The sequence below is a fragment of the Hyperolius riggenbachi genome, chromosome 3 (assembly GCF_040937935.1).
Source record: "Hyperolius riggenbachi isolate aHypRig1 chromosome 3, aHypRig1.pri, whole genome shotgun sequence".
In the NCBI taxonomy this organism is placed as follows: Eukaryota; Metazoa; Chordata; class Amphibia; order Anura; family Hyperoliidae; genus Hyperolius; species Hyperolius riggenbachi.
In genome coordinates this window covers 217,014,261-217,035,647 of record NC_090648.1, presented here as the reverse complement: position 1 = coordinate 217,035,647, position 21,387 = coordinate 217,014,261, and the positions used below count along the sequence as shown (strand labels likewise).

The following is a 21,387-nucleotide window of genomic DNA, read 5'->3' as shown; positions in this document are numbered from 1 at the left end:
TTTTGATCTTTCAAGAAATCTGACCGTTTTTATTGATTTTGCTTAAACTGCTTGCCGACCGTGTCACGTCGCTCGGTGTGGCCGCGGCGGCAGCCCCAGGACTGCCTAACAAGTCCTTGGAGCTCGCTTTGCAGGAGATTGCGCATCTCTGCTAGGTAGGCTCCGCTCCGCCTTCAGCCTCCCATCGGCGATCGCGGGTTGGAGACTGTTAGACAGCGAAACCGCCGTCTAATTACCTTGTACAGTGCTGCAATCTACAGCAGCACTGTACTGGGGACAGCCGTGTGATACGGCTGTCCCCTCCAGGGGATCAAAGGTGATCGGCTGTCATTGGCTGAAGCCTATGACAGCTAATCACAGTGATTAGCTGTCGGGGTGAGGGAGGGCGGGTTTGAGGTAAAAAATAAAAATAAGGAAATTTATTTAAATACAAAAAATATTTATAAAAAAAACAAACACTGGGGGAGCGATCAGACCCCACCAACCGAGAGCTCTGTTGGTGGGAAGAAAAGGGGGGGGGGGGGAATCACTTGTGTGCCGAGTTGTGCAGCCCTGCAGCGAGGCCTTAAAGCTGCAGTGGCCCTTTATAAGCAAAATGGCCTGTTTTTTAGGGGGGTTGAACACTGCGGTCCTCAAGAGGTTAAAATCAGGTCATTTTATTGTATCGTGTGTGGCCACCTTAACACCGGACCACATACCATTGGCAGAGTAAAATCACTGGAACATTAAAGGGCATTTATAAGAATAACATCTCAGAACAAAAGAGGGATTTTAAAGGACAACTGTAATGAGAGGGATATGGAGGCTGACATATGTGTTTCATGTTAGCCTATACTAGTTGCCTGGCTGATCCTCTGCCTCTAATACTTTAAGCCATGGACCCTGAACAAGCATGCAGCAGATCAGGCATTTCTGACATTGTCAGACCTCACACGATTAGCCACATACTTGTTTCTGGTGTTATTCAGACACTATTGCAGCCAAATAGATCAGCAGGGGTGCCAGGCAACTAGTATTGTTTAAAAGAAGATAAATATGGCAGCCTTCATATTCTTCTCACTTCAGTTGTCTTTTAATAATGTTCTGTCATGAAAGAAAACTTCCGGTATGTGCACATATAAATCAGACACACTAATTCCAAAGTGCCTAAATAATGAATCATGGCATTTGCTGGGTTATAGCTTTGGGCTGATGCACTAGTCATCTGTGATTGGATATTTGTAAATCATTTGCAAAGTTAACAAGCGTTAATTTTTTAAAAGAGGAACTTGAGAAAGAGTGAATTACCCAGAATATGGCACCTATGTTCTCTTTTGTAAAAGGGGAACTCGAGAAAGGGCGAAATAACCAGAATATAGCACCTATGTTCTGACTACTATCAACATACGTTCATTATGACTAAGTAGATGGAAAGTAAGGAGGAACGAGAAAGCACAAGTTTAATATGAGAGTACACTGAACCCATACTGCTACACTGCTGAGATTTTTTTTCTTAAATCTGATGTATTTTAACAGGTTTTGAATAAAATGCTGAGATGTTATTATGTGGTGCAGAACATTTTAATTTTCTGTACATCCTTCAGCGCAGCTACCTCACTATTGACCTGGGACCACCAGGCTTCATATTAGAGGCTTGGAGGTCACAGGGGAAAGAAGCGAGAAGAATACCCCCAATGGCATGATTTATAGTTACAACCTTGACTGTTAGTATAGGAACAGCGCTTGAGCATTACTGGTCACAGTCCTTCAGCAGCAATCTCTGCTCTCTCTAGACTATTGACTTTTTGGATTTGGTTGACACCTGCTAGATTTTAGAGATCGCTATAGCTTTAATGCTGGAAACACATGATGCAATTTCCCACCCGTTCAGTGGGAATCGGGCGATTATTTCCGACATGTCTGATCCGGATCGATTTTGCTAAGTTATCATTGGAAAATCGATCCCTTAATCAATTGGGAGCAGTTTGGACATGTACAACTTCCTGTCCGATCATCCGTCAATCGGAAGGAAAATTGCAGCATGTGTTCCCAGCATAAGGGCCCATATGCAATTCACTTTTTCTCCTGAGTTTTCTCCTAGGAGATAATTTTTCATCTTTTCATTTAAAATAACTTTTTAGCACTTTGAAATGGAAAAAGTACCAAAAAGTAGGTGGAAAAGTACTGTCAAAATTATTTTGAATATTTGTTTGCTTGCTGGTGGTTTCAAAGGCATTTTATTGACAAGTTTGGAAATTTAACCTAGGAGAAAACTCAGGAGAACAAGTGAATTGCATATGGCCCCTGGGGCCATATGCAATTCACTTTTTCACCTGAGTTTTCTCCTAGGAGATAATTTTTCATCTTCAAATTAAAATAACTTTTCAGCACTTTTAAACTAAAAAAGTACCAAAAAGTACATGAAAAAGTACTATCAAAATTATTACTAGTGTTTACCGGCATCACTATCTGTATATCTGATTACTGCATTTCAAAGTGTATGTGTTGTATGTCTTTACTCTGTCTTTGCCATGTGTACCACAAATAATTCCGATTATGACTCTTGCTGTTCTTGGCGAAATAAAACTGATTCTGACTGATTCTGATTCTGATTTCGAGCATTTTCTTGCTTTCTGGTGGCTTAAAATGCATTTTATTGACAAATTTAAAAATATCACCCAGGAGAAAACTCAGGAGAAAAAGTTATTTGCATATGGGCCCTGGGCCCATATGCAATTCACTTTTTCTCCTGAGTTTTCTCCTAGGTGATATTTTTACAACTTGTCATAAAATGCCCTGTAAGCCACCAGCAAGCAAGAAAATACTCAAAATAAATTTGATAGTACCTTTTCACCAACTTTTGGGTACTTTTTCAATTAAAAAATGTTGCATAGTTAGTTAAAAGACAATATGAAAATTATCTCCTAGGAGTATACTCAGGTGAAAAAGTTAATTGCATATGGCCCCTGGTGTCTGAAGTTGGAGTAAGTGTATGGGAGAATAGGAGTGCTCCACCTGCAATGACCATGGGCCATATGCAATTCAATTTTTCACCTGAGTTTTCTCCTAGGTGATATTTTAAAATTTGTGAATAAAATGCATTTTAAGCCATCAGCAAGCAAGAAAATACTCAAAATAATTTTGATAGTACTTTTTCAATTACTTTTTGGTACTTTTTTAGTTGAAAAGTGCTGGAAAGTTGTTTTAAATAGAAGATGAAAAATTATCTCCTAGGAGAAAACTCAGGTGAAAAAGTGAATTGCATATGGCCCCGTGGCCCATATGCAATTCACTTTTTCTCCTGAGTTTTCTCCTAGGTGGTATTTTCACAACTTGTCATAAAATGCTTCTTATGCCACCAGCAAGCAAGAAAATACTCAAAATAAATTTGATAGTACTTTTTCATTAACGTTTGGGTACCTTTTCAATTGTAAAATGCTGAAAATGTAGTTTAAAGAGAAGATGAAAATTATCTCCTAGGAGATAACTTAGGTGAAAAAGTGAATTGCATATGGGCCCATGTGTTTTAAACTGGTTTTATTTTGGTAGTTTGTGATAAATAATTCCTTTAGAGTGATTCATTTCTGTTTCGGCATTTTTATTACAAGCTGGTATAATCAACACTCAACAACACAAAGTCAGTTTTCAAGGCATTCGGTAGATAAGTTAAATCAAAATCACAAACAGTGGTAGAATGATAATTCTAATACGTAAATGCATATAACATTTAACAACATACAAGTTTCTTGTCTAAGTGCCCATTTCAGGCCAACTGGAAGACTAGTCACTATTTTTTCTGTTACGGTAAAGGGAAAGTAACTGTCCATTTGCCACTCAAGTGGTGCTGCCTGTCTATGAACAATGAGAACCAGGTTTATTCAGGAGTTGTCAACATTTTATTAGTATTATTAGTTGAGAGCAGGAAAAGCGATTCATTTCTTTTGATGATATATTATATTTCTTGATCTTAGTCACTCCCCAATAATATATGACATTTTACACAACAGGAAATTACATAAAATAACACATCTAAAAATCCAATGCCATTTCAGGAGAAAAAGAGGAACCCAGGAACATTGGCCTGCACTGCAACACATTTCCATTCAGACACTGTGCACAATACAGGCGTATTGTGTGCAGTGTCTGGTAGCGAAGAGTTCGGCTTACTTTCTAGCAACAGAATCTGATGCACCCCAAAAGCATCATGCAAATATGAATGTACTCTTTATGGAAACATTACATCACATTGCTGTGTGATTATAACTTGCATTATAATACATTATAATGATATATCATTTTTCCAACCATATATCCTTGATCACTTTTCACTGTAGACTATGCTAGTCTCTTAAAAAGAACCTTAAAGTGGAATATAACCCTGCATTTCAACTTTGCTCTAAAACATTATTTACAGTATATTATATGCAACCAGCATTTTTTTTTACTAGACCACCATTGGAAGGGTTACACACAGAGCTTTAAAGTTCCGTGGAGAGAAATGCTGCCGCAGCCGAAGTTTAGATAGATACATTTAAGTAAACACAATGTAACAAGTGAGGAATGTGACTCACTCTCTCTCTGTGTCCTGGAGCTCCTGCACAGTCAGAGTGTGTGTCACATTCCACACTTGTTACATTGTGTTTACTTAAATGTATCTATCTAAACTTCGGCTGAGGCAGCATTTCTCTCCACAGAACTTTAAAGCTCTGTGTGTAACCCTTTCAATGCTGGTCTAGTAAAAAAAAATGCGGGTTGCATATAATATGCTGTAAATAATGTTTTAGAGCAAAGTTGAAATGCAGGGTTATATTCCGCTTTAAGTGATATGTGAGATGATGAGATAGACATGTATGTACAGTGGCAAGCATACAAATACCTATGCTGTGTTCTTTTTCTTCTTTCTCTACCTAAAAGAGTTAAAATTCAGCTATTAACTCTCCAGTCAGACCCAGTCGGACTATAGTGCCCCTCACTAATAAGGGACATAATATCCTGGCAGAGAACTGGGCTTATAAGAGCAGGGGATAGATAAAAAAGGATAATAGTTCATAGCAATAAATCTACTTTTTTAAATTTATGAACATAACATAAAACTGTGGGATATCTAAAAATATTTTTAGGAGTAGGAGGATTGATACAATTGTTTATCTCATCAGTTTGTTTTCACTTAAAAGGATTCCGAGCAGGATCATAAAACGGGCAAAGGAACTTACATGGGACTTCCTCCAGCCCCTTGTAGTCAGAGAAGTCCCTCGGCGCCCTTCGGACTCCCTCCATTTTGTCCCCGGAGGCTCCATTAGAGCAGCGGCTTTGGCCAAAGTCGAGGGTCACTGCGCATGTGTGTCCCCTCTGCGCTCCAGTTTCGCTTGCGTGCCGTCTTGAAAGACTGAAGCGTGCACGCGCAGAACACTTACACCGATGGGTGACCAAGCAAGATGGGCGTGCCGAGGGGCTGCACATGCACAGTGGCCCACGACTTTGGCTAAAGTTGCTGCTCTAACGAACCCACTGGGGGCAGAACGGAGGGAGCCTTAAGGATGCAGAGGGACTTCACTGACTATAAGGGACTGGAGGAAGCCCCAGGTAAGTTCATTTGCCCATTTTATGGTCCTGCTCAGGGTCCCTTTAAGTAGAATATGTTTTCGTCATAATTCAGTGCAGCACTCCTCAGGCACTGTTAATAAATACATATCTACCAGTACATTCACACAGTTCCTTTTTGATGTATGCATCAGTGTTTTTTTCTCTTAAAAAATCCTCCTTTTATATTATATTGTACCTTGGAAGAAGAATATATACAACATCATAGTGTAGTACAGCTCTGCATCTTTAATTAGAGACGCGTCACCAACAGGCTAACAAGTGCACAACACTGCACCTTAACCTTAACACAGAACGCCAACAGTGCTGCCAGCAGTGCTTCCCAGAGACCTGCACTCCACCATGCTCTCACCAAAGCCACATGCTGCTTCATCACAGATCAGCTTCAATGGCGCTATACAGTCAGGGCCGGCGCTACCATAGAGGCAAAGGAGGCAGCTGCCCCAGGGCCCCAGAGCTTGTAGGGGCCCCCAGTGGCTACAAGAGGAAAAAAATGTTCAAATCGGCCTTATAGTTCCTGAGAAAATCGATTTTAAAGTTTCAAAGGAAAAAAAATGCACATTTAAAAACCTGCCGATTTTAATGGTTAATAGCAAATCCACCTTAAATGCTAGAAACCCTAAATTTGCAGGATATGTTAAGGAGATCATTAGGAATAAGAGGAAAAAACAATTTTTCAAAAAGACCTTATAGTTTTTGAGAAAATCGATTTTAAAGTTTTGAAGGAAAAAAGTATACTTTTAAATGCGGTAAATGTAACTTTTAGTAGCAAACCTAACGGTAGTGTCATTTTACATGCATCAAAAGAAAGAGCAATAAATTTCCTGACGGGGTTTCCAGGGGGTCTATACGCAGCCGCAGCGCTTTGGCCAGGGATCGCTATACAGCCGCAATATGGCTGTATGAAGATCCCTGGCATTTTTTCCTATTTTCCCAATTTTGGGATAGCCAGAATGTGGAGCTCCGACCGATTTGGACTTCACACCCTGACTATACCAGCTGCAAAAAAGGTCCCCTAATGCCGATTTTTGTTCCGGGGTGTATGTTGGGGGCCCCCCAGGTTTATTTTGCCCTGGGGCCCCATTGTTGCTTAAACCGGCCCTGTATACAGTATCTCTATGTGCTGCTGCCACATCCCAATGTTGTCCCTTGTGTCTCACAATTGACACAAACAACCTTCACCTAAAGATAAAACCCTCTATAGTATACAACCTTTAATACATATGATCAAAATACAAGAACATTTCATCAGATCATAAAAGCTTATCATTGGAAAACTCCTCCCAGCCATGCTCTACTTTGCATTTATAACATGAAACTTGTTATATTTGATGATATAGAGAATAAAGTATTATTCTCTGGAGTTGGACTTTAATATTGTCATAGTTATTTTTATGTATTGATATTTTTAACTGAACAAAAAATTACATTTCTCTTACCTGGTTTTGACAGTTTTCTCCTCTTTTTTCTCTTTGTGATTCGTAACTGTCTGCTTTAAGCTGTAAACGTAAACATCATTATCTTTTACCATTTGCAGTATGTCATTTTGTGCACAAGAACTTATAATATAAAACACAGCATATGATTAATAAACCATGTTTGTTTTTTATCAGTTCAGATTAACAGTAGACTTAATCCCACCATACAGATGGGCTTTTGATTATTGATGTCTGACGTATATCAATCATTTACGTTGGGTACTGCTGGGTCCTGTCAGATGTCAGAGGACACATGACAGAATGTTATCTGATTACTGCCAACGCTAACTTTTCACTGGTCGATACAGTATGTGTCTATAGAAAACTCTGTATGCATGTGGCCTCTGCCCACCTTATATAAGTCCCAATAGGATGGCATAGCTACCCTTATCTGTGTATGTGCCCACCCCCATGTCCACTCACGTTCATCTAAAAAGAACGGCTTTCCCCAATCAGTATAGGATCCATATTACAATTGTTATCTCAGGTGTAATATCAGTTGGATCATATTACATTATTATGTTTCACAAAATGTAAGTAAGGTCAAAATTATATGTGGAACACTAGTATGACGGTTTACATTGTTTTTATGGGGATTTAGTGTGTTATTTATGCAAATATTGCACACATGCTACTACCATTCATCCCTGGAATAAATTGAGAAAGCCCCATAAACCAAATACAGTGTAATATAAACATATACATACTGTGGATGTCTTCAACTATCTCTCACTCTGTAGTTTGACGTTGTAGTGACCCCAGTGAAAGTGGCCATCATTTTTGGATAAATGCATCTTGCCATCAGTCCAGGAGTGAGAGAATATGTATGACAGTGTGGAGACGAGGATGTTTAACAACCCTGACCATGGTGATGTATGATGGCCGTGTTGGTCACTGGTTTAGGAGAATGTGGTAGTCAGTCCACAGAGTGAAGTGTGGAGTATATAGATTGCAATGCATGTATCTAGTAGCCTGTGGAATAGGTATATAATTTGCATACCATTGGTTCTTTGCAATGAGAGTAGTGCTTTCTACTAAATTTTGATATATCTGGTAGGGGGTGGGAGTAAAATTGTACAAAGCACATTGGACCTGCGCGGCCCCCGAAACAATTGTCGGCTTACTACCTGTGGATATTGATGGCTCAATAAAAGAGAGTGTTTTAGAAAATTTGGTGTGCTGATATACTGCTGGACTGTTACACAAGAGACTGGTAATTTTGTCAGTCCTAATGACAGGGGAGCACTCTCTGTTACTCTACTAGCACCACACGCATTGCCAAGAGAACACACCCATTCCTATGGTAACAGGCAGCATAATGTGCATTTCCATAGCAACGCACCACTATAGTAACAGGTGGTGCACCACTGGTGTTAGGACCAGTAAAACTGTCCTGCACAGGCAGCGCATGGCAAAATAACTGGCCTTATTTCCATATGTATGTGAAGGAACGGAGTGAACTTTGCTGCAGGCGGTACCCCTCAGTATAAGAACTGCCATATTTCAAAATTAATTAAAATGATACTCACTGAGTAGTTCCTCATTTCTGTCAAATTAAAATGGTATAAAACTTCCTCCCCTCCAATGTACATTGATTTGTTAATGTCCAGATAAAATGAAGCCATGGGTTCCTCTCTGGGCAAAAGATAAGGAGTCCCACCTGTTTACAGAGATCAAGAACATAACATAAATACATCGGACAGATAATGCACTGAAGAGAATTCTGAAGAAATATATTTATTTAGGGCCCATTTCAGTGGCATAGCTAAGGAGCTGTGGGCCCCGATGCAAGTTTTACATGCGGCCCCCCCAGCACTCTATACATAACTATTGATACAGCGCTCCTAAACCTGCCAATGGCAATTACAGTGTCAGAGGTGCAAGAAGGGGATCAGGGCCGGTTCAAGTAATAATTGGGCCCTAGGGCAAAATTAGCCTGGGGGCACCCCAACAGACACCCCCCGACCAAAAAGCGCCATTAGAGGCCCTTTGTTGCAGCCAAATTTCCCTCCTGGGCCCCTGAGCTTGCTGCTGACCCTCCCCCAATCACCTCCCAACTTAACAGACTCTGCAGAGTCCCTGGGGAGCAACAGTTAAGATGGGGAGGGACACCTTGGGGGCCCCTACAGGCTCTGGAGCCCTGGGGCAATTGTCCATTTTTTCCTATGGTAGCTCTGGCCCTGAAGAGGATGGGGAACAGTTTGTTAAGGATTACCACTATTCGAAGCATCTACAGAAGTCATTATTATGAGCACAAGACCAATAGAGAGCTAATACTGTGGTTGAGTAAGGACCCTACGGGGCCCCTCTGGCCCAAGGGCCCTGCTGCGGTCATAACCTCTGCACGCCCTATTGCTACCCCCTGGCCCGTTTCCACTAGCCGCAGTGTGATGTGATGCAGGGTAAATTATGGATAGCATGCTGCAGATTTCCGCAGCACGCATCCAATTCCCCATTACCGCTAATGGGAAGCCTCATGAAGCTGCATCTGGATATCTGGATGGCGCCTAAAAGTGCCTGCGGCTGGATGCGATGTGATGATTGCATCCCATCCAATTGCTAGTGGAAATGGGCCCTTAATCAAAAAATGATCAATGTAAACCATTGTCACAGGAGCCCTAGTGGTCAGACCACAAATTGCCTTCCAATCAGTTTCAGCACACATACCATGCAAGCTTTAGTCGCGATCTTTGCACAGAAACAGACAGAAATGTGGGCAGCAGCCCGACCAGAAGGGAGCCTGTGAGGTACGGTAATTACAACTTTACACACTATTTCAGGGTATCTGCCACCACCACTGGTATGGGTCAGTGGACCCGACTGACTGACTGGTCCTGCGAATAAAAACGGTTAAACACACTCTATTCTGTCTAGATATCAACAATAGTAGCATCTCTTCAGAGACCTGAGTTCAGTTTCTGTGTATGCTGAATAATAGGGTAGCGGAACAGTGAATGACTTTCATAAAGTCTTTTATTCACGGGCAATATAAATAATTAATATATACAGACAATTGCTAAAATCAACAATTATTAAAACAGTAATAGCCAGTATGAAAAATAAAAGAACGGGAGAAAAATACTTAGTTTCATGGAAAGATGTCCTTTTTGTGGGAAGAATCATAAAGTCCTTGGTAAAATCCTTTGTTTCAGATCAAAGTTCAGAGTTCAGACCAGGTGGATGCCAGCAAATCCTCAAGCTGGCACAGATGAGATCAAGATGATGTTTCAGGGTGGAGGACACTGAGTTTGTCTCCTCTGCCATTCTTATGCCCCTGATCCAGTAGGAGGGAGTGAGGGCGGGAGCCACACACCCCCTTAGAATATGAGATGAGTCCTCCCCTTGTCCTGGGGACCAGAATTCATATCTAACCATATATGGGCTCTATCTCACAGAACCGTACAGGTCAGGGCAGATTTACTAACATTTGCAGGTCTGTCTCGATTTACCCAGCAGCCTGATACCAAACATGAGGGGTGGGACCCCTGTGGTATCATCAGAGCACTTTCGAACTGCCTAACTGGCAGTCTTTACCTTAGAATGTTCTGAAACTTCCTCAGAACCAGCGCCAGATAGGGCCAAGCATGCTCTGTTAGTTTAGAGGGTCTGCCAGCCTGGCAACACAGAAAATATGACACATATAGCAGTTTATGGAATATGAGATACATCTGGGATTTACAGCAGGTCATTCCCAGGCAAATGCTCTTTGAAGTTTGGGGCAGCAAGCTATGTGTCAGCTCCCCTGCTGGGAGGGAGCCATCAGGGGTGCAGCTAAGGTTTTTGTGGCCCCAAGCGGACTGTAGTAAGTGGCCCTATCCTGCGAAAAATGGGTGTGGCTATCCCGCATAAGTGGGCATGGCCATGACATGTGGGTGGAGCGGGAGGGCGGATTGGGGCGGGGCTGTTTGCGGGGAAAAATGGATGTGGGAGTGATTGAGGCGCGCGCAGCGCGCCGCGCTGAAGCATGGGCGTGGCCATGACATTGTATGGGCGGAGCTCAACCGTAGCACAGCAAATATAGCCAACTATGACCATTAAATAATAAATGCAACAACAGTTACCCCAGACACCAGAAAATAAAAACGCAATTTGTGCAACATTTCAGCAGAAAACAAACGCAATTTGTGCAACATTTCAACAGAAAACAAACGCAATTTGTGCAACGTTTCAACAGAAAACAAACAGAATTTGGGCCACATTTCAGCAGAAATCAAACGCAATTTGGGCCACATTTCAGCAGAAATCAAACGCAATTTAGGCCACATTTCAGCGGAAATCAAACAGAATTTGGGCCACATTTCAGCAGAAATCAAACGCAATTTGGGCCACATTTCAGCAGAAATCAAACGCAATTTGGGCCACATTTCAGCAGAAATCAAACGCAATTTGGGCCACATTTCAGCAGAAATCAAACGCAATTTGGGCCACATTTCAGCAGAAATCAAACGCAATTTGGGCCACATTTCAGCAGAAATCAAACGCAATTTGGGCACATTTTCAGCAGAAATCAAACGCAATTTGGGCACATTTTCAGCAGAAATCAAACGCAATTTGAGAACATTTTCAGCAGAAATCAAACGCAATTTGGGCCACATTTCAGCAGAAATCAAACGCAATTTGGGCACATTTTCAGCAGAAATCAAACACAATTAGGGCACATTTTCAGCAGAAATCAAATGCAATTAGGGCATATTTTCAGCAGAAATCAAATGCAATTAGGGCACATTTTCAGCAGAAATCAAACGCAATTAGGGCACAGTTCAGCAGAAATCAAACGCAATTTGGGCCACATTTTCAGCAGAAATCAAACGCAATTTGGGGCACATTTCAGCAGAAATCAAACGCAATTTGGGCACATTTTCAGCAGAAATCAAACGCAATTTGGGCACATTTTCAGCAGAAATCAAACGCAATTTGGGCCACATTTCAGCAGAAATCAAACGCAATTTGTTCACATTTTCAGCAGAAATCAAACGCAATTAGGGCACATTTTCAGCAGAAATCAAATGCAATTAGTGCACAGTTCAGCAGAAATCAAACGCAATTAGGGCCACATTTTCAGCAGAAATCAAATGCAATTAGGGCACAGTTCAGCAGAAATCAAACGCAATTAGGGCACATTTTCAGCAGAAATCAAACGCAATTAGGGCCACATTTTCAGCAGAAATCAAATGCAATTAGGGCCACATTTTCAGCAGATATCAAACGCAATTAGGGCACATTTTTAGCAGATAAACGCAATTAGGGCACATTTTCAGCAGATAAACCCAATTAGGGCTGCAAAAAGAAAAGAATTTACTCACCTGGCACTGGCAGAAGTCTTCTCTCCATATCTCCCGGCCGGCTCCTCAGGTGCGCAGTTCTCACGGAGTGCCCTCCCTCTTCCAATCTCCCGCGCTGATTGAATGCAGGGCTACGGGAAGATGGCCACCCGAAGCCCTGTACTGGAGACATAAATAGTCTCCAGAGCAGGGCTTCGGCGGCGGCGATCTTCCCGTAGCCCTGCTCTGCCAGCCCCGCGGGGCTGCCGGAAAACAGTGACGTCACGCTGACGTCACGGAGCCGCCGAGGCCCCTAAGATCTTGAGGCCCCAAGAGGCCGCGTGGTCTGCTTTATGCCTCGCGGCGCCCCTGGGAGCCATAATGTCTGACTTTTCCCCAACTAAATTGTTTCTGCCATCGTGCTTATCAACTATACCTGATGGATGGGCCATCAGCACACTTGAAGCCAGGGACACTCTGCAGCAGGCTAGTGCCTTTTGGTGGAAGGAGGGAAAGAAAAAAAAAAGAAAAAACCCCCAGGAATGTCAGTTCTGTTCGCTGCAATGACCAGCACCGGATGTGCATGCAAGGCGGGCACATGTGTGGAGGGTGTTTATGAGCGTGCACGATAGGCGTGTCCGCACAGGCGCATGCGCGCTGACATGCTGCGGTGGCGCCGGTGACAGACCTAGAGCCCGGCTTTTAACAAGCTTAGGTCGACTAGTAGTGAGTATATAATAAAATAGATTCCTCAAATAACTTCCACTGAGGATGGCGCAGTAGCGAAAGGACGGGCTGAGGACGGGGAAGACTCTGCAGTATCCAGACCCTTCTATTTAGATCAGTATCAAACCAGAAGTGAGTTTCCTGTCTTCAGGTTTGCATTAAAGAGAACCTAAACTGAGAAGGATATGGATTTTTCCTCTTAAAATAATACCAGTTGCCTGACTCTCATGCTGATCCTGTGTCTCTAATACTTTTAGCCACAGCCCCTCAACAAGCATGCAGATCAGGTGCTCTGACTGAAGTCAGACTGGATTGGCTGCATGCTTGTTTCAGGTGTGTGATTCAGCCACTACTGCAGCCACAGAGATCAGCAGGACTGCCAGGCAAGTGATATTGTTTAAAAGGAAACATTCTTATCCCTCTCAGTTAAGGTTCTCTTTATGGCATACAAATACATGTGATATCCTTCTGAAACGTGCGAAAAAATGCCTACATGACCGTTCCCAGCCTTTAACAATACTCTGCATATAGAGTACAAAAGTGCAGTGCATAAACCCTTCTATAAAGGGTACTCTGTATACAAAATGTCAGTGCATAGATACAGCTCTTGTAACATGCCAAGCAAGCATTAAGTGACACTCCATGGTTCATGTCCCTCTCATTACTATCCTCAAATAACTGCTTGCTGTGCCTTGGCTTTGCTACAGAGAGTTTAGTCTGATGAACAGAAAATGTGCATGATTATTTTCTTCAGTTAATTGCCTACATTGCTACAGTAATGATGCAAGGTGTTTACCTAGTTATACAAAACAGTGCTGCTTTTTTGCCTCACACAAACCTGTGTCAAAAACCAGCTTAAATCTGACAGAACTGATAGATTTTGGACTAATCCATCTCCTCATGGGAAATTCTCAGGGTTTTCTTTGTTTTCAAAAGTATTTAGTTCTATCAGATTTCAATTGCTTACTTTTTTCACTTTAGTGGTCCCTTAAAAAGTAACTCCAGTGAGATATATTTATCTTGCAAATAAGCCTGATGTGTTAAGCAAAAAAAAAAAAAAAAAGGAACCTGTAGTGAGAGATATGGAGGTTGCATGTTTTTATTTCCATTTACCTGGAAGTCAAGCTGATCCCTTTGGCTGCAATAGTGTCTGAATCTAGTGCCTGAAACAAGCATATGACTAGGCCAGACTTTCATCACAGCACTTGCTTGTTCATACTCATTCTGGGTCTATGGCTGAAAGTATACGTCAGGGGTTACACTTGAGTCCACAGTAGACAGCATTTTTTCTGCAGGTGAATAGAGAGAGAAAAAACAACACTGGTGCCATAGCAATTCAGCTGTGGCTTCAGCACGGGCGCTGCATCTGAATCGGAAACAGGCGTGGCACCAAGTGGAAATAGGCCGTTAGAGACAGCAGCAGCCTTCACATATCTCTCACTACAGGTTCTTCATCTTGCATGCTATCTCTTCTCTTATTAGTTCTCTGTAGATTGTCAATTCATGTTTTTAATCTATAATAGCAGAACAGGATGACTGTGATTCTATGCTCTGCTTTGGCCTTCCCCAGTGTATGTGATTATGAATGATGGTTCACTTGAAAGGTTTGTCTTGCTTGCAACTGTCAGTTTGCCGGTTTATGAGCCTGTTTCCACTGTAGCTGGTGTCGTGTGCATCTCCAAGATGCACTCCGGCACTTGTGGGGATGTGAGAACGCCTCTGAATCCCTCTAGCTGTGGCATGGCTATAGGGATTCCCATGTAAAGCGATTTTTTTGCCATCTGATTTTTCCCCCGCATGCAAATTGGATGGCAATTTATTGATTTTAATAGGCTATATTTCCCCGTCTGTATCTGCATGTGGGAAAACCCTGCACATCTCCACTAGTGAAAACTATGCCTACAAGTAAAACAAAAGGTATGGCTGGTTGCTATGTCTCCAGGCTCTTGTATTATCTCACTCTCACAGGAAAAACCTTTTCTAAATGAATTAAGACTGATGTCCTCTATTCCTATCATCAACTTTGCCTAACAATGCCTCAATGATGTTAAAGTGAACCTAAACAGAGAAGGATATGGATTTTTCCTACCAGTTGCCTGACTCTCCTACTGATCCTGTGTCTCTAATACTTTTAGCCACAGCCCCTCAATATGCATGCAGATCAGGTGCTCTGACTGAAGTCAGACTGGATTAGCTGCATGCTTGTTTCAGGGTGTGATTCAGCCACTACTACAGCAAAAGAGATCAACAGGACTGCCAGGCAACTGGTATTGTTTAAAAGGAAACATCCATATCCCTCTCAGTTTAGGTTCACTTTAAAGTATGTTTTGGACTATTACACAGGAACGGTACTGCCAGAGCTATTAGTAGCTATTGTTATTAGGCACCCTGTAATTGGCAGCACTGTCTAAATATGCAAAGCTGCTTTACTCTTTCAAGGTGTTATGCTGTACTGAAAAAAAGTAAATAAAAAGTAAGTGAATCTTATAATTACAGCACTTGAGCACTACATAAAAATGGTAACTAAAAGGAGCTAGCTGATGTTATACTATCCTTCCGGATCTCCTCACTATGAATCCCTCTATCTCTCTTTCACTGTGTCAGTAGATGGGGAGTTATTATGGCAATAGCACAGCATCGGGAGCCCATGCAGCTGCACCACAGCCAGCACCAGATTATCCTCTAGGTTCATGTGTGTCACCAACCAGTTTGTTCAGAAGCTGTCTCTCATTCCCTTCCCTGTGTCACTCCCCTCCATGTAGGTGTCTCTCTTTATGACTATGTACTTTGTGAAGTGCTGCAGAAGATGGCAGCCCTATATAACTACACAATAATAATATGGTAGAGAGACTCTACAGTAGTGATTAGATTGTAAGGGTCTGTGAGGACAGTCAGTAACATGACTGCACTCTGTAAAAAGTACTGTGGAATATACTGTATCAGTGCTATTCAGATTCATAATAATAATATTTATAATAATATAATTAAAAATTGTATGGAAGTTTTTTTTATTTATTTTTTTACCATTTACATTTTTACAGGTTTTCATTTTGTTCTTAGGAACACATGTGTGACACTGCTGTATGAGGACTAGTGATAGTTGCTTGTGGCCCAGTTATATACACATAATAAACAGGTAGAACATGTGCTACATACAGTGCCTACAGAATGCAACCTTAGTTATTGACCATTTTTGGCTCCACCTATGATCTGTTATGACTACACCCACTCACATTGGGCCCCCTACATTTATTCTGCACAGGGGTCTACTGTTGGTTTTGTCCACCCTTTCAAAATATGTAAACTGAGGGTTCAACTAAAGAGTCAGGCTGCAACCTCTTCACATGAATTGCCAGAACTTCTGAGCTCAGGAGAATCTCTCTTATCAAACAAAAACATATGGAATAACGTGAAGTAATTCCAGGAAATGATAGCATCAGATTATGATGAACTTCAGCCATCTGCCATGCCTAGAATCCCTGTCTGAGGCACACCCTCACGTGCCTCTCTAATTGAGTGTGTACATTGGGACTGGGAGTGCTATTTGAATAACACTTTCTTGATAGTCTCATCTTATAAACTACAGGGTGGGCCATTTATATGGATACACTTAATATGGCCATTTATATGGATACACCATTTAATGTCAAAGGTGAAGTTAACAAACAAAACCACCACTATTGGTCTGACACTAACCCACATTGGATAGATCCCTCCAAGACTGTTGGAACATAAAAATTGATGGTATGGTGTGGTATATGGGGTGTATCCATAGATAAGGTGTATCTATATAAATGGCCCACCCTGTAGAATATAATTGTCTATTTTACAAATAGGATTTGTCTTTAGAACTCACAATCACATCATTCTTCGGATAAAGAATTCCCCTGTGTTTCACTTTACAGTAACTATGCCCAAGTATATTTGGTAGTTTTCAACCAAATAGAGAACTGTGATTTTGAAACTACGACCCACAGGGCACATCTGACTAGCCAAGCCTTTTGACCACTCTCCAAATGTTACGTGAATATTCAGTTTCCTTATTCACCTGTAGTGTAGCCAAACTCAGATAGTGGCAAGGACAGGTGGACAGATCAGTTATGAGTTCGGTTACATACTGCAATGCACATATGTAACAGTGAGAAGAAGCTGTACCTCTCTACCAAGAGACAGTGATGTATGACACACAATCTCCATATGCTTCCATGTGTATGAAATAAACAGGGGCTTCAGGCACCCTCACAAGGGAAACTTATACAAATCAGTACAGAGGCGCCAACAGAATAAAATATATCTAAAAACTTTAAAATTCCTCGGGAGGCGGTCGTGGACTCCTCTCCCCGAAGCAGACATGATACTGTCGGTTTTAGTACAAACAAATTTATTTATATACTCCAACATAATAAACAATTAAATTTGTTTGTACCAAAACCGACAGTATCCTGTCTGCTTCGGGAAGATGAGTCCAGCACCGCCTCCCGAGGAATTTTAATGTTTTTAGATATCTTTTATTCTGTTGGCGCCTCTGTTCTCCTTACAATATCAGCATCCACCCCTGGTGGAGGGGTTGAATTCCCTTTCTTCTCCTAATCTACAGAGAGTGACATCTTAATCCTGAGTGAGGACAGGCCTAATCTACTCACCTGCCTACACAGTGGTTGCCTAATTGGTAACCCTGACTTGTGAGTATATCTATCATATACTTTTCCATTTACCCATCACCCAACTTACTACACTATATTGGGCTCTCTGTGTCCCTTCTTTTTCTTATACAAATCAGTGGCGTAGCTAGAGATCATGGGGCTCCATAGCAAAACATTCATGGGGTCCTCAGATGGAGGCAGTCTTATATTATACCACCTGCCCCTACCCTATGGATAAGAGTTAATTGGGCAATTTACATTATCATGCAGAGGGTGGAGAAGCACAGGAAAGTTAATGAAGAATATATTAAGTACCCTCTGGGCCCCATAACAGCTGCTCTGGCTGCTATGGCTATTGCTACGCCCCGATACAAACCATACAACGCAAACCTCCTACACTATCTGAGCATTGTCTTCACATCATGCAGTGCACCTGTGCTTCTACTGAGCCTTGTCCAGCAAGTTTATTCTTTACTACTGGTAAATGGAACATAATACAGTGTGATGAAATCTGCAAGCTACTGTTATGATGGTCATATGTACCAGTTTTACATGGACACGCCGTTAGGTTCAATCAGAAATGTGGATGGTTTCTACTAAAAATAGAGATTTTTTTCACAAACTTGAATTAGTCCTCTTTACCTAGTTTTAATCTAAAGAAAAAAAATCTCTGCACTTCCCAGGCAATAAACTCACTCAAACTCTTAAACTGTTCCTGATGTACTGTACGTATTTACATTTTTTTAGTTTTTTGGTGGTCTAATAGGTTTTATATAAATGAGGTGAAAAATCGAAACAGGTGATTTGAGTGCTGGAACAAATTATGCAGCCGAACTCCAAATCAGCTGCAGGTTATTAGATAGTGTAGTATAGCTGACTCTAGCTAACTACCCTTATTGGCTGCAATGGAGTGGTATTGTCCATGGAGCTTGGGTATAGTATTAGGTGTAAGCATAGGGGAGGTTAGTGTTAGGTGTAGGTGGGGGGAGGTTAGTGTTAGGCATAGGTGGAGGGTTAGTGTTAGGTGTAGGTAGGGGCTATTTTTAGCCGTGTGTAGGGGGTGAGGTTAGTGTTAGGAATAGGTGAGGGGTTAGTGTTAGGTGGAGGGGCTAGCGTTATGCATAGGAGAGGGGTAGTGTTAGGTGTAGGTAGGGGCTATTTTTAGCCATGGGTAGGAGGTTAGGTTAGTGTTAGGAATAGGTGGGGGGTTAGTGTTACATGTAGGGGTTAGCGTTATGCATAGGAGGGGGGTAGTGTTAGCCATAGGCAATGCAGAGGGTAGTGTTAATCATAGATGGGGAGTAATGTTAGGCAAAGGTAGGTAGGTAAGGTTAATGTTAGGGGATAGGGTAGGAGGTTAGCATCAAAGAGCAATGGAAATAGCAGTACGCCTGGCGCCCAAATTAACGTGAAAATGTATTACACATACATTGAAAAACAGATACATTTCAATAATTAGCTGGATAGGTTTTGCAAATAAACTCCAATGTGATAAGCACTCATTTTGTACACCATTACCATCATTTAGGATTTTTCATTTCATACACTAGAATTCTATCGAAAAAAAAAAATAAATCTTCTGAATGTTTTTGTTATAAACCCATCAACAAATAAAAAGCAATTTAAAGAGGAACTGTAACATCAAACTGTCCCCTGGGGGGTACTCACCTCGGGTGGGGGAAGCCTCAGGATCCTAATGAGGCTTCCCACGCCGTCCTCCGTCCCTCGGGGGTCTCGCTGCAGCCCTCCGTACAGCGGCGACATAAATATTTACCTTCCCGGCTCCTGCGCAGGCGCTCTGGTGGCTGTCGGCTCCGAAGTAGGCGGAAATACCCGATCGTCGTCGGGTCTGCTCTACTGCGCAGGCGCAAGTCTCCGGCGCCTGCGCAGTAGAGCGGACCCGACGGAGATCGGGTATTTCCGTCTAGTTCCGAGCCGAATGCAGCCACAGCGCCCCCGCTGGAGCCAGCAAAGGTAAATATTGAAATTACAGTCGGGTCTGTCGCCGGCTGTTCAGAGGGCTGCAGCGAGACCCCCGTGGGACAGAGGACGGCGTGGTATTCCTCATTAGGATCCGGAGGCTTCCCCCACCCGAGGTGAGTACCCCCAGGGGATCTTTTTGATGTTACAGAGTCTCTTTAAAGCAATCAAAAACTGCACACAAACTGATTTTTAACCACGTAAATTAGAATATGGACAGGACTGAATTGCTGAATAGTCAGATAATAACCTGAGCGCCCAGGCATTTTTAAGTTATGTTGTATAATACTCGCGTAATGTTCAGTTTCATTTCTGTACCAGTATGTAATGAGAGTAATTAGGATAAAGACATAGTTAAAAGGAGCCTAATGTGAGAGACATATTTATTTCCTTTTAAACAATACCAGTTTCCTGGCAGCTCTGCTGATCTTTCAGGTCAGTAGTGTCTGAATCACAGGGCCAGTGCACACCAAAAAGCGCTAGCCTAATTACAAATGCTCCGCACTTTTTTAAGTGATTTTTCAGAGCGATTCTAGGCAAGTGCTTAGCAATTTTCTAATCATGCCTAGTGAATTTTGGAGCGTTTTGGTGTAGCGTTTTTTTTATTATTTGTTACAGTAGAGCTGGAACTGAACAGCTTCTGTAACAAAACACTTGTAAAAATCTCTCTGTTCTAGTGACCCACTTTTGCGATTGGGAGAAAATCACATCGCTCTGGTGTGATCCATCCCATACAAATATATTAGCCAAGCACTTTTCAAAGTGCTAGCGTTTTTTAAAAGCGCTCAGAAGTGCTCTTGGTGTGCACCAGCCCAGACACCTATAACAAGCATGCAGTTAATCTTGTCAGATTTGTGTCAGAAACATCTGATTTGCATATGCTTGTTCAGGGTCTGTGGCTTAAAGTATTAGAGACAGAAGATAATCAGGACATCCAGGCCATGTACATTGTTTAAAAATAAATAAATACGCCATCCTCCATAAGACCACAGAAAAATCGAAGCTATGTCTCAGTAGTATACAGCAGCAGAGTACAGCTTCCCTTTCACAACTGAACTTTAGAACGTCATACTATTTATGAACAGTTTGGCTCACAGTAATTTTTGTGAAGAGATCTCACTTACCTGGATGATGCTGTGTTAATCTTGGGTTCATCCTTATATCCTTAGAAACAAAGCAGGGAAAAAAACAGAGACAGAGCACCGAGAGAACTGCTAAATGCTGCTTCATCTTCAATTGCTGAGCAAGCTATGACCTGACAGTGCTGTACTGCTTCCTACAAGTGGCAAAGCAGAAGAATGACACATAACACAGATAAAGGGAACTTGAAGTAGAAATAACTGAAAGAGATATACAGTACAATTGTGTTTACAGTCTTACTTTGTACTTTTTTTTAATTTTTTTTTTTTAAAGTTTTAGTTTAAAGTTTTAATCGCCTCAGATAGATAAAGGTAGTTTTTTTTTAATGTTATTCAGCTCTCTTACAGATAATTATTGCACTACTGTAGTTATCTGTTCCTGCACTCACCCAGAGTTTTAGCACTGTCTTGAAAACTTAAAGAGGAACTGTAGTGAAAAATAACGTAATTAATAAAATTGCTTATTTGTAACTATATTAATTGTACATTATTTAGTCATTGTTTGCACATTGTAAAATATTTCATCACCCTAATTTATATTGTGAGGTGGTGACATATTTATTACTCTCAAATGTAGCTC

General features: G+C 41.7%; 1 protein-coding gene and 1 long non-coding RNA gene across 4 annotated transcripts in view; one reads left to right on the top strand and one right to left on the bottom strand.

Annotated features, from left to right (window-relative positions):
* SEMA7A (semaphorin 7A (JohnMiltonHagen blood group)) overlaps positions 1 to 20,927 on the bottom strand; it is a 79,607-nt gene extending 58,680 nt beyond the window's left edge. For both annotated transcript variants that reach the window (XM_068275730.1, XM_068275731.1), the window contains exons 1-3: positions 20,793 to 20,927; positions 8,588 to 8,718; positions 7,020 to 7,079 (exon numbers count right to left, since the gene is read on the bottom strand). In XM_068275730.1, the coding sequence (XP_068131831.1) occupies positions 7,020 to 7,079; positions 8,588 to 8,718; positions 20,793 to 20,898 (297 nt within the window). In that variant the 5' untranslated portion in view covers positions 20,899 to 20,927. The remainder of the gene's footprint in view (positions 1 to 7,019; positions 7,080 to 8,587; positions 8,719 to 20,792) is intronic.
* Positions 1 to 21,035, top strand: part of LOC137563368 (uncharacterized) — a 46,935-nt gene extending 25,900 nt beyond the window's left edge. For both annotated transcript variants that reach the window (XR_011030336.1, XR_011030335.1), the window contains exon 3: positions 20,838 to 21,035. This is a non-coding gene — a long non-coding RNA (uncharacterized lncRNA). The remainder of the gene's footprint in view (positions 1 to 20,837) is intronic.
* The last annotated feature ends 352 nt before the right edge of the window (positions 21,036 to 21,387 follow it).